We start from the raw sequence: 13,024 nt of genomic DNA, 5'->3' as shown, positions 1-13,024 counted from the left end.
ATATCCGAATAACCATGGGGTTATTCTGGAATAGCTACCATGCTTTAAACGTACACCCAACCGTATTCTGGAATAGCTTCCCTAGTAGATAAGTTCTGTGGCACTCACCCTCCCCACCAGACGCCTCAGGTAAAAGACAGTGACAAGAAATGAGCCCTATGGATCAGCAGACTTGCACCATGTCAGGAAAGGAAGTAAATTCTGGAGCTAACACTCCACTGAGCATGCTCAGTCACCACCCCCACCCCCACCCCCATCTAGGGACTGTTAGCTTGTATTCTCAAGTCGACAGCAGCGATGGGGTGGTACATGGGAAGAAAGTTGGGCTCGTAGACTTTTTGATTTTAAAGCCAGAAGGGAGCATTAGGCCATCTAGTTTGACCTTCAGTATAACACAAGACAGAGAATCTCACCCAGTTATCACTGGACTGAGCCCCAATAGCCACGGCCCATGCCACTAATACAATGCTGTAACATTTCAGAGCTCTGTAAAAAAAAATAATAAACTAATCAGTGAATAAAATAGCATCTTACCAGGCAAGCCTTAGCACTCTCCAGCAGCGACTGTCTTTTGGAAGACACTCTTGGCAAAAGGTCAACGTTGGCTTGTCCAACAAGATAAAAATATTTCTGGCAGTTCACTGTGTTTGAAAATTTCTCTGGTCTAGAAAAGATTAAACAACACACATATCTGTCCTTCTACAAAACAAACAGTCTTAAACTCGTAGAACTGCAAACTGAATTGCTTAGCCTTACTGGTCAGATGCTATTCAGAATAAATACTATTCAGTGAAAAATGTCTATATTCATCATCACAGGCTTCATTCAGCTCCCAATAAAGTCAATGGAAAGTCTTTTATTTACTGAGGTGGCTAATGTATTGATCCCCAAATAATTTACTCAGTGACGAGTATTTGATCCAGTGTTGCCAACTCACCATTTTATCCCAAATTTCAAAATATTTGCCAAACCCCAGTTCCTGGAGTCATGGGATTACATGAGAGTCTCGGCTTTCTTTTCTTTAGCCTCCATGGTTGCAGAGAAAAGCTTGAACATGTGAATCCTAATTCTCAAACTCCAGAAGACGGGTGAAAATGAACCCAACCTTTTAAAAATATTAATTTTGTTTTTCTTTCTTTGCTTTTATTTAAATGTTCTGACTTTTGATGCCTGATTGATGATTTTTGAATACTTCAGGTAGCAATACTTTTGATCAGGTCTGTTGTTGAAACTCAAACATTATCTACAGAATGTTAGCAAGAAAAAGTATATCCCACAGTAAGGTGCCTAACCGGATAAACCATAGCAGTGACTTGACTAGTCCCCTACAAAGCAAGGAACCCAAACGCAACAGCACTGCACTGGTGCAGGAGAAGCAGAAAGTGAAATGGGGCAGTGTCATTCTCCAATGATTTCTATCTATAAATACAGCGGGGGATGGGGGAGGTAAACACCAGAGGTGGAGAAGAGCTAATGAAGATAAAGGATAATATTGGCAGAAGAACAAATGGGGACAAACTGACCATGAATGAATTAAGGGTGGAAATTAGAAGGTTTCTAACCATCACAGGAATGAGGTTCTGGATCAGCCTCCCAGCAGGAGCAGATGGGGAACACAACCTAACTAATTTGATAATTGATAGTTTATGAGCTTAATACATTTATGAACAGAACTATATGATGGGGGTTGCCTGTGATAGAAAGAAGCTGTACTCAGTGACCTAGGAGGTCACTTGCAGTCCTATGTACTATGTTCCAAGCTGAGTGAAAAGCAGAAAGTGTATGAATAGCATAAATCATTTATTACATTTATTTGTTTGTTTTCTTTATTAACACCGGAATAATCACATGGGTAAAGACATCTCAACAAATATACAGTATTGCTAACTTCAAGCATCAAAAATTATGAGCCAGGCCCCCAAAATCATGAGATTTTTAAAAATAAAAAATATTGGGCCCTTTTCATTTGTCTTTTGTTTTTTTATCCTTTAAGGTGCCCTCGGTCATCTCTGCACTGAGGGGGGCTAGAAACTTAAAATGAAGGCTGATAGCCTCTACTAGTCACATGACTCCAGGAGCGGGTGCTTTAAGAATGCAACACGTATTGTGAGACTTGCGATAAAATTGGGAGAGTAGGCAACCTTGAATTCATGTTGTTGTTGTTGTTTTAATCTTGAACAGTGTCCTTTCAAAAGTGAGGGAAGAAATGCACGTGTGTGTCTTACCCCATATAAAAAAGAACCTCGGCTGGATATTCTTCAAAATCTGATGGCGTTATCTGTCCTGTCAGTCTTTTTGTCATGCAGCTGAGCTACAAAAATAATACATAAGGATGAAAATATAAATCCTGGATCAGAGGGGTAGCCATGTTAGTCTGGATCTGTAAAAGCAGCAAAGAGTCCTGTGGCACCTTATAGACTAACAGACGTTTTGGAGCATGAGCTTTCGTGGGTGAATACCCACTTCGTCAGATGCATCCGACAAAGTGGGTATTCGAACACGAAAGCTCATGCTCCAATACGTCTGTTAGTCTATAAGGTGCCACAGGACTCTTTGCTGCTTTGATAAATCACGGATTGACTCCTTCTTCCCCAACGTATAACTCTCTCATGGGGGTTTCACCAGGCATCTGACCACAATAAAACCACCAATAAAAATGCTGTTTTATTCCAAAGACCATTAAAGTCTTTCCCTTGATTTAAAGAGGTACTAGATCCAAGCCCAAAGTGCTATACAAATTTGTTATGTCTACATTGCAACACCCCTCCTCCCACAGCGAGACTCGGAGCCTGCGTCTACACTTAGGCTTGCAGGGCTTGTACTCTAATGCTAACGCTAGCTGTGGAAACGTTCCTGCTCAGATTCTAAGACCCTCTCCCGTCACCGACGTTCAGAGCCCGAGCGGGAATGTCTACACTGCTATTTTTAGCACTGAAGTGCAAGTCTGTGTGTGTAGACCCAGACTCTGAGACTTGCTGGTGTGGGGCTTTTTTTTCCTCCCCCAGTATAGACGTACCCAGAGTGGCCCTGATCCTGCATTATGGTCTACACTGATTTCAGTGTGGCCCTGCCCAGGTATAACAGGCCGTCTGCAAGGATCACGATGCAAGGCTGGGGCTTATGCATACCAGTAGGTCACCCACCTCTGAAATGGAACACAGCATCTGGCTAATAGCCCACAATGCTATATTAACCCACGTTGCAATATAGGTTGATCACTAGGGCTAACTCCCTTAATCTTCTGCTAAGAGCCATCGCCTCTTTAATAACTATGAGCCTTGGCTTTGTGACTCAGCTGAGACCTGACAATGTTTGAAACATGTTTGGTCTAGGTAAATTACTAGGCCTATAAATGTAGGAGCTGTGCTTTCCTCTAGCTCTGTAAAACTGCATGACTCTGATTAACCCAAATGTGTGTTTTATACATATCATGGGCCTCATCTCTCCCTGGCGCCATTCAAACCGCACCAGGGATGCATTTGTTCCCACACTGTGCAATCCTGCTCTCTGCAGACATTCCACCATAGACTTGTGGACGGGTTGCCCTCTGTGCTGACTCACCTGGCTATCTTCCAGTCGTAGTCGTTTGTCCCTCATGGCTTTTGCCAGGCTAGCAAACTGACTGTTGTTTAAAAAGTTTGCCGCTCCACAGCTGAATCCTTGAAGGACAGTGGAAGATAACCTAAGTGAGAAATAGAGGCATTATTATGTGGTCAAAATTTTGGTCCCTCTGCTTTATTCTTCTTCGGTATAAAATATAAACTTTTGGAGAATATTTTTATTGGCGGGGAGGTTTATTTCTTGGGATCATCCGTTATATGTGCACACACACAGTGCAGCAGTCCTACGGGGGCTGCAAGTGGCTCTTTCAATGCACCTAAAATTGACTGGCAGGGGTCACTCAAGAGCAATGCAACAGGCGCCCCACCTCACCGCATGCTGCCTGTCGAGCTATTAAAAGCCTTTGCCAAATCTGGGAAGTTGAGGACTAAAACTATCAGGGCATCTAAATAGAGCCCCTGGTATACACTGACGATGGCAAAGCTACATATCCCATTGCAGTATAACCCAATGATTCCCCAATACACAAAGATCAGAGCCCTTGAGCATCTGAGGATGTTTAAATCTATAGGGGCTTTGTCCTTCAAGGAAAAGCATCTTACACGCGTGCTTCCATGCATTGTGGAGGTAGCACCATTCATGCTTTAAAGGCAATACCTATTGCCTGCTCAGAGATGGAAATATCAGCTCACTCACCTGGAGTATTGCTGTGTGGACTTCAGCACTGCCTGGAAGAACACGCTGGCCTGTGATTATAAAAGGAAGCAGAGCTCTTAATGTGCTGCAGAAAAGAGTATATTCTACACGGGCACTCTTATCACTGAAAGCTTTGCACGCAGAATGAGGGTGAAATATGGTCCTTACTGTGGGACTCCCCTCACTAGTCCCTGCTTCTTCATCTCCGTCCTGCATCCTACTGAAAAACATGCTTCATTCCCCCCAAGCTACAGCACCTTCCAAAGGAAAATGAAAAGCAGCTGAGGCATGGAAAATGAAAAGACAATGAGCGCTCACTCTGGCTGGCTGCATGTTCTGCAGAGAGTGCTTCCATAAGCTGCTTTAAAAAAAAACAAACAAAGAGGAAAAAATAATTCCCCCCCAAAATCGGAATGTGTTTATGCTGGAGAACTATTTTTTCCTGTTTCAAGGGGAAATTAATAATCATAATTAATCATGCACTATCTTTCTATAGCATCATTTAGCTAGTGACACTCAAAGTGATTCAGACACTGGAACACCAAATTCTGCATTCAGCTGCAACAGTGTAAATCTAGAGTAACTCTGCTATTGGCAGTGGAGAGACTCTGGATTTACACATCCTTAGATAAAAATTCAACCCTGAATGTGTCACTCACTCCTGAAATGCAGCTGACTCTGGAGTGGAGCGTGGCAGCTACTTTTCGCCTGGTACACTACATTTTGGGAGGTTAAACTGGTGTAGCTCTGTTAAGACAATAAGGACCTAACCCAGCAAAAACACATCAGTTTCCTTTTTGGCTAACAAATAAATAAGAGGAGGAGGTCTGAGAGCAATGCTCCCATCTTATTTTGGCTCCTTCAGAGAGAGAAGAATTCAGTGGCAGCGTCAACTGTCTGTAGGACGCAGGACACAAGGGCTCTCAAAGGGACTTGGAGAGGCTGGGAGAAGAGGAGGAAACTAGACACGAAAATACAAAACAACAATAAAATGAGCTACCTGAGCGGCTGTCCATTTCTTCTGGTTGATTTCATTGATATTGATCTGGGGAGAAGCCAGTCTAGATAGAGGGATCTGATCAACCAGCTTATCTGGGATATTGAGGAAGGTGCTTCCGGTCACGCTCTGTAAGATCTGAAATGAAAAGAAACACGGACGTGCTGGGGGGCAGTGGGCTGCTGGGCTGATAAAACTCTGGGTTGTGTCCTGCAAGGCGATAAGCGCTGACCATTTGCTCTGAAGCCAGTGGAGGGGCAGGGAGAAGGCTCTTCCTAAGTAGTGAGGAGGTTGCTGGATGGCCAGCACTGGAGCCCTGTGTTTATGCAGAGATTGGGTACATCCTGGGCAGGTACAGTGCAAGCTGCCCCAGCCTGGGCCTCAGCCCTGCCCAGGAGGGGTCATCTCTAGGAATGAGAGGAGAACTCGAGCTCGGTGGCCCACTGAGTTCTTGTCCCCTTTGCTGATCCTGGGTTTTGGTGAGATGCCCGCACAGACACCTGCTTCACACTAACAGCCTCTCAGGGCAGTGACCTGGAGCCTGAACGTATCTGGGTGCTGATGAAAAGAAGCCAGGGCGTTATCAGGTGAAGAGCTGTATTCTAGCCAATCCGGAGACTCACCCGTTGCACAAACTTGTGTTTCACAGGCAGAGGGGCCTGTTCCAGGCTCTCCGTGAAATTCTGATCTGCAGCCAGGAGGAAGATGTCCTTGTTGTCCAGCTTGTCCAGCACATTGCCGGGAAGGCCAGGCACTAGCTTTCCCAGTATCAAAACACTGCTGGCTTTGTTGATCTAGTGAGAGATTCACAACACTGCATGGAAGCCTAAATAAATCATCCTCTGTCCTTTCACTCAGCTGGACTGTGCCACTGCTGTTGCTGAATGAGAGTAATGCAAGGTTTCTTTAACCACCTTTCAGGCTAACCTATTTGGCCTGATAGGACAAAAAGTGTGCGCGCGATTGCACAATCAGTTTGCACGGACGCATATGCAAAGTGAGTATTCACACTTGCAAATGGTCAGGCGTGTATTTCAGTGTCTGCTCTGTGCACAATGGCTGATTATTTTTTTTCAGTACAACAGCGCAGTGGGGTGGGTGGATGGAGGAACAGCAATAAAAGGGTTAAACTGAATGAAAACCCTGACTGTGGTCATGGGCTACCTAGTGTGTCTATGTCACCACCACCCTCTACAGTTCAACTGTGTGTCATAGGCCCTATGCTGCTAGTGGAGAGTCTCCTTTTGCCCAAGTGGCAGGGGCTAGTGTTTTTTTACATAGGAGGAGCTGAGCTTTAGCCCGGCTGTCTCTGTGAAGTTCTGAGTGGCCGCAGCATGCCGTACGGTGGCAGCTGAGAAGTCCTTGTGTGTGTGGCTTTGGTACAATATATTGGCTAAGGAAACCAAAGCCGCCCTCCCTTCTTTGTATATATATATTTACCTGGTATCCATTCTGGATGACTTTTTTCATGATGACAGAAGCCTGTGCTGGGCTCCAGCCTCCTGTGGCTGAGAGCAACGATAGCACCTGCTGAAGGGTCTGCCCATCCGCGTTAGCCAGGAGCACAGACGGTGTTAACCCGACGGCTAAGGGACCGAGTCTTTTAAAGGTCTCCACAGAGAGGTTGCCAGTGGTGTCAGGCAGCGCACCCGTCACCTGTGAAAGGAAAGAGAGTGCCGGGGTTACTCCTAAACGACAAGGAGGCATGTAGAAGGCAGACGTCTGTCACGAGTCTGCAGTTCTGTGTCAAGTGATTCATATTTGCGTAAGACACTAGGGGCCATCGGTAAATTGTTAGCTCTTTTCTCCCTTCTCTATAGGGGCTAAGCACAGGCTACCTGGGTTCTTTTCCCGACTCTGCTATTGGCTCACTGGGTGACCTTGGCAAGTCACTCAGGGCCAAGTTTTCAAGAGCGGACACTACTTCTCCGTGCGCGACTTTGTAGGTACCCAGCTGGAGACACTTAGGACGTGAGCCTCGGAGGCATGGAGCACCCACAACTCTGGACGAAGCCAGTGGGCACTCTGGGTGCTCAGCACCTCTGAAAATCAGGCTCTGGGCATTTCAAGATGCCGCCTCCTCTCTGTGCCTCAATTTCCTCGCTGTAAAACAGGAATAACACCACCTGCCTGACGGCGGTGGTATGAGGTTTCGGGAATTAAAGTTTGTGACGCTCTTTGAAGCATGCTATTTATATGGCAATATGTTATTTATTTAGGAATAAGGCTCCACAGTCCACATAGGTATCGGAGTGCACTTCCGCGATGTAATAGAAGAGGGAGGGTTACTGGAAAGATTGCAATGGTGCCCTTGATTTCCAAGGCAAAATACAATGGCTACACACTCCATGGGAGTGCAGATGGGGGGACACCTCAGTTTCCAAGTGTGGGATCCTGGCAAGATGGCAAAGGAGGGTTCCTGATGCCTTGAAACAACTGCAACATGCAGCCTAGCGTCTCCAAATGAGACCTCCCCCGGCGCCCCTCCTGAGGGCTCACCTCTCCTGCTGGCTCCTGGGAAGGTCTCAAACAGCTCTGCAAGGCTGCCAGGGTCACCCTGGCTTCAGTCGCTGTCATTTGGCTGATATTCCGCTTGCCAGCCACGTAGCAGATCAAATTGTCTGGAATGCTGTGGGGAGAAAAGCAATAATAGTCTCATCAGGTAGAGCCAGGATAGTCTGCCCTATTCGGCAACGGGGCCATAAAGGCTCCCCTGGGTGCTGCTGCTCTGAGTGCAACAGGAGAGAGAGGCTGGCCCAATGGTTAGGGAAGAGCTGGGTTTAATCCTCTGCTCTGCCACAGACTCACTGTCTGACCTTGGGCAAGTCTCTCAGTGCCTGTAAAACTTCCCTACCTCAGAGGGAGGTTGGTGATGAATCTGTTAGGGATTGTGAGGTGCTTGCATACTAGAGTGAGGGGACTGTTGGTGTCACAGACTGAGGTGTGGGCGGTCAGGCCTAGTGGTCACAGCGGCAGAGTCAGAGGTGGAGTCAGGAACGGAGCAGGGCTGGAGCACGGCTGGGAACAAGGCCAGCCCAGGAGCGATCGCAGGTGTAAGCGTTGAATAGCCGCAGACCTGGTGGCGGCCTCTCAGCCTAGCACGGGGGGCTGTTCGATCAGGGGGTTCAGCTATAAGTCAGCTGTCTGGTCCTGCGCTTGGCTGCAGGCCCTGAGTCCTGGCAACAGGAGTGCCTGAGCTAGTCAGTGCACTGACAACTCACACTGGTTTAATTTACCCGACTGGGGTGCATCAGCCCCGGAATGAGGCCACGGTGCGGTGCTGCACAATGGGGGGGACAGGCAGGGGCCTGGGTGTGGGGAGTCTCCTACCCTGTCAGCCCCCACAAAGTAGGGAGACAGTGGAAGAGTCGGGATGGACTTGCCCTGCACAGGACTAGTGGGGAGGGGCTCTCCCTCCATGCGCAAGCTAAGGGTGGCCATGCTGAGACAGGGGAATCCCACTGAGTTAAACTGGTTCGGATGAAACTCAATCGGGTGTCTTAGTTTGCTGGTTTTGTGGGAACCCCGAACTCCAAATGAAACAGAATCGCCTTGAAATCAGGCAAGCGAAACCCGGTGGGTATCACACACCGTAGCCAGGCAGCCCTAAAACCTTTGTGAAGCTAACGGTGATGCCGGAACTGTTGGCTTTAAAGGTACATGCGCCGTCCCCACAGCCATCACAGACCAGTCACGTACCTTCCCAGCGGGATGGCAGGATTCTGCCTCGTGATCAGAGTGGAGTAGTATTCTTTCACATCTTCTGAGAGGGCGAGTTCCCCCACCAGTGCCAGGTTTTGGGGATCCACCGCGAAGTCTTGAAGCTGCTCTGACAAAAGGTTTCGATGTTACCATTGTCCTTGTTATTGAAACATGCCTCCCCACACACACACACACAGCAGGTCAGGATCAGAAATCGACCAACTAGGGACCAATCTCTGCCCTCTGGGAAATGTCCATAGGTAACCAGCCAAGTGAAAACATGTGCAGAGCGGTTGTGGAGACGGGGGAGTTTAAGTCACATTAGCAGGGCGGGGCGCTGATCACTCCCAGACTGGCTCTACTATCCACCTGCTGCAAGTGGTTCTAGTCCTGTCCCTTTGAAATATTCGGGGATACTCGAGCAGCAATCAGCGCAGCCAAACACCATGCGAAGGGGTCTCTGTGCAACTACACCAGGCAGCCTGAGGGGCTTTGTCTTGCAAGGTTCTCTGTTGGATCGCAAAGGGTATAAGCACACTCCTGGCATCAGCGGGGTTACTCCAGGGATGAGATTGAGATTGGCCCTAGGGGATGTGTGACTCCATAACACTCCCGGAGGCAGTAACAGTACAACGGGAGCCGTATGGTCATCAACCATTGCCATTGCTGTACAGGAGGAAAGCTGAATTGCAAGGGAAATTCCAAGATAAGGAGGCAGAGAAAACCCTAATCTCCTTCCAAACTGAGATGGATGCTTTCCTGTGCTCCTGATTTCCCAGCATCTCCAGTACTTAAGCTTGGACCTGTAATAAAATGTAACCCGGAGAATAAGTTTAAAAAAATGTAAAGCCAAATGATCTGCTTCTTCTGAATGGGCAAATCTCCACCAAAGTCCATGGATCTGCCCCAGCAGAGGAACCGGCCCATCAAGTGTTGTGACTGGTCATGCATGGTGGAGCTGCAGTGTGCTTGGCAGCGCGGAGCCGAGACAGCCTTGCTGCTATCTCTGGGGGCCTTGCAGCTCAGCCAGATTGCTGTGTCCTTGCAATGGTCTCAACAGCACAAAACAAACGCTCAGAAACACTGGCACAGCACGGCCTTCTGGAGCCTCTTATCTTTCTAATCGAGCTGCTGGGTTTGCTTCATTTTTAGATCCCAGGCTGCTGCTCAGCAAGCAGATGAGCCAGCCCCGAGGTCGTGGCAGCACTGCCTTTCTGCTGTTTCTTAGTGCCAATAATAAAAACAGCCCCCATCCCTTTTACAGCACGTTCCTTCTTTACAGATATTAACTAACTGATGCCCATCGTCCTCCAGGACGTAGGTAAATATTCTTATCCCCATTTTACAGATGAGTGAAACTGAAGCACAGAACAATGCCTGTTGAAATCCACGAGAGTCTTTCCATTGACTGCAGTAGACTCAAATGAGGCCCAAGATCCCCGAGCAAATGAGAGCAGGGGTTCTGAGTGTCACGATTAATCTGCTAGACCCTGCTGCCTAACTAGGTATCCCCTCTGAGTCCCTCCCCAGAACTCTTTGCCATGATGCCTACAACTAACTTGACAACAGTTATGCTGCTGGTGTGCAGAGACCAATATTGTCTCATTGTTTCCTTGTATTCCCTCATCTGTCTACATCCATCTGTTGTCTCTTGTCATGTATTTAGACTGGAAGCTCTTTGGGGGCACAGACCATCTTTTTGTTCTATGTTTGTGCAGCGCCTGGCATAGTGGGGTCCTGTCCAGGACTCGGGCCTCTAGACACTATGCTAATATAAATAAATAATAATAACGTCGAGCTTGGACACTGGTATGTTAATATGCGTGAATGCACGCCTACATCGAAGGAAAGTCAAACCTAGTGAAAGAAACCCAAACCCTGTACGTACCAACTGCTGGCTGTCACTGAAGGCTCTGAGATCCTCACCAGTGCAGTATGTCAGATACTTTCCCAGGTAGGCTAGAAACCAAGCCGTGGAGTTCTGGTCCCCATCGCTTTGGTTATAGCACTTTGGCTTGTCACCTGTCAGAGAGGAGAGTTCTCATTTCTCAACAGTTGTTTATAAATCGACAGTGTCTGTCGGCTCCCGTTGCTGTTGTGCCTTCATCCCACAGTGTTTCCTAGTGATACAGAGTGAAAATACCGGCAGGCCCAAAGTATGTGTTGCTATGAGAGATTAATTCTTAGCAGAGGTCAGAAATCTGTGCACTGGTATCCTCTGTTGGATGGAATGTGAGACCTACTTTTGTGTTAATTCAGGTCCCTCTGAGAGCCAGTCTCCTAAGCAAACCAGCCCCCCTATACTTTTCCTAATAATAGATATAAATGATACTAATATTAGCTATGCTGCAGCTGCTACCCCAGCTAGTTCAGTTTCCCCTTGCAAACACCAGATGCTTCAAAGGAAGGTTTAAAACAGTCAAACACATAATTGATGAATGCTATCCGTGGGGAGAAGTTTCTTCTAGATCCTAGCTGATAATCAAGCATGAGACTTATTGAGGATGACTCCTTGCAATTTTGGTCCTAGCTAGTATAATTGCACTTGCTATTTTTATTAATCTAAATGTCTAATTAAAAAATGACAAGATTACTTGCCTTAAATATTTCCTGCAGTAGAGAGTTCCACAGGTTAATTATACATTACATGAGGCGCTTACCTGGCTGAAGAAGATAGTTCTTAAGAATGATGTAAATGCTTTGCTGCATCTCCACTGTGTAATCACGGTAGTGGATATTTAAGGCCTTTACTCTGGTGCAAGGGAAAAATGGAAATGTTAAGGCATTAACAAAAAGGTGTTGCATTCTGCAGATGGGGAATGGATGAGGTGATTGGACAGAGGGGCGGGAAGCTTGCTAGAGATCCAACCAACTTGCGGTAAATTATGGATCTGCTCTTCGGTTTCTGTCTCGTGTCCCTTTGAGAAACCTCCAAACTGTTCTCCACGCAGCCTAAGAGCATTTTAAAACTCAGGCCATAGGAGATAATACACATCAATGTGTCAGTGTAACCCTTATTACACTGAATACATTACAATGTAAGCTGTACATTCCATAGTGTAGCTTTTGTCCCCCTCTAGTAGCTGGAAGAGTCAGCTACTGCTCCTGACTAGTGGAGTTGTTCCTTTCGCTCAAGCAGGAGAAGCCCTTTAGTTAGAGTCAGAGGTGCTGAGTGCAGCCCCTGAAAGCTGTCGTCACCTTCTCAAAGGCAAAAGGAAAAATACTTACAGATGCCGGAATGCCAGGCAATTTGTGGTAAGAATCTCAGACGTATTGAGCTGACTCAGGGTGATGAGAGGGAGATGGGTCTGGAGCCGCTTGTTTAACCATTGGTCCAAACTGGATGAGTTAAGGGAGCTCAGAGCTGCCACAAAGCTGGGCCACACACCATTCAGAACAGCTTTCAGGCTCCCCTTGGTCCTATTTACCTGAGAGACACAGGATGGCACTGTGTAATTGAGCTGATGTGAAGTTAGCTAACAGATCCTCTCTGGCTAGTGTTAACTAAAGTCATTATATTAACAAGAGCTTAATTTCTCCCTCAATTTCAATGCTTCTCTCTTTACTTCTTCAGTGACCTCACTTCCTGCAGCACCTCAGGACTTCTTTGCAGGTCTCCCATCCAAGTACTATCCAGACTCAGTGCTGCTTTGCTTTCGAGAGCTCCCACAATCACAGCATAAGGTACATGGGCTGCAGGAAAGTGGGTCTTGGACAAATACCATTTTCTGCCAGTGAATGGATTCCTACACATCAGTGATAGACTTAGGAATTGTCCCTACAACAGTGTTTTTCAATGACCGGTCCGGAGACCTGGTCCGGTCCCTGAGATTTGCCTGATACAGTTTACCTGGTATCAAAAAGGTGAAACACTGCTGTAGAGCAGACAGGGTTATGTGAAGCTAAATATCAGCTAACCAGTAGGTGGCAGCTCCTCTTTTTTGCTGAACAAGCAAGATATCAATTAATATTTAACATAAGCATCTATTTACCTATTTCCGAGAGTGGCCAAGAAGGCATAAATTCTCATAACATTCCTAAATATTCAATAAGGTACATTTTGGAAGA

The 13,024-nt window shown here is 46.8% G+C and overlaps 1 protein-coding gene across 4 annotated transcripts in view; it reads right to left on the bottom strand.

Annotated features, from left to right (window-relative positions):
- Positions 1 to 13,024, bottom strand: part of LOC123344059 — a 64,445-nt gene that overhangs the window by 9,304 nt on the left and 42,117 nt on the right. For all 4 annotated transcript variants that reach the window (XM_044979802.1, XM_044979798.1, XM_044979799.1 and 1 more), the window contains 12 exons: positions 12,185 to 12,384; positions 11,617 to 11,708; positions 10,845 to 10,978; positions 8,954 to 9,078; positions 7,754 to 7,883; positions 6,695 to 6,910; positions 5,878 to 6,048; positions 5,258 to 5,392; positions 4,258 to 4,307; positions 3,562 to 3,682; positions 2,226 to 2,311; positions 535 to 664 (listed from right to left, as the gene is read on the bottom strand). In XM_044979802.1, coding sequence (XP_044835737.1) covers positions 535 to 664; positions 2,226 to 2,311; positions 3,562 to 3,682; positions 4,258 to 4,307; positions 5,258 to 5,392; positions 5,878 to 6,048; positions 6,695 to 6,910; positions 7,754 to 7,883; positions 8,954 to 9,078; positions 10,845 to 10,978; positions 11,617 to 11,708; positions 12,185 to 12,384 — 1,590 coding nt within the window. The remainder of the gene's footprint in view (positions 1 to 534; positions 665 to 2,225; positions 2,312 to 3,561; positions 3,683 to 4,257; positions 4,308 to 5,257; positions 5,393 to 5,877; positions 6,049 to 6,694; positions 6,911 to 7,753; positions 7,884 to 8,953; positions 9,079 to 10,844; positions 10,979 to 11,616; positions 11,709 to 12,184; positions 12,385 to 13,024) is intronic.

This window comes from Mauremys mutica, chromosome 11, assembly GCF_020497125.1.
Source record: "Mauremys mutica isolate MM-2020 ecotype Southern chromosome 11, ASM2049712v1, whole genome shotgun sequence".
NCBI lineage: Eukaryota > Metazoa > Chordata > Testudines > Geoemydidae > Mauremys > Mauremys mutica.
This window is presented reverse-complemented; position numbering and strand designations above follow the sequence as displayed.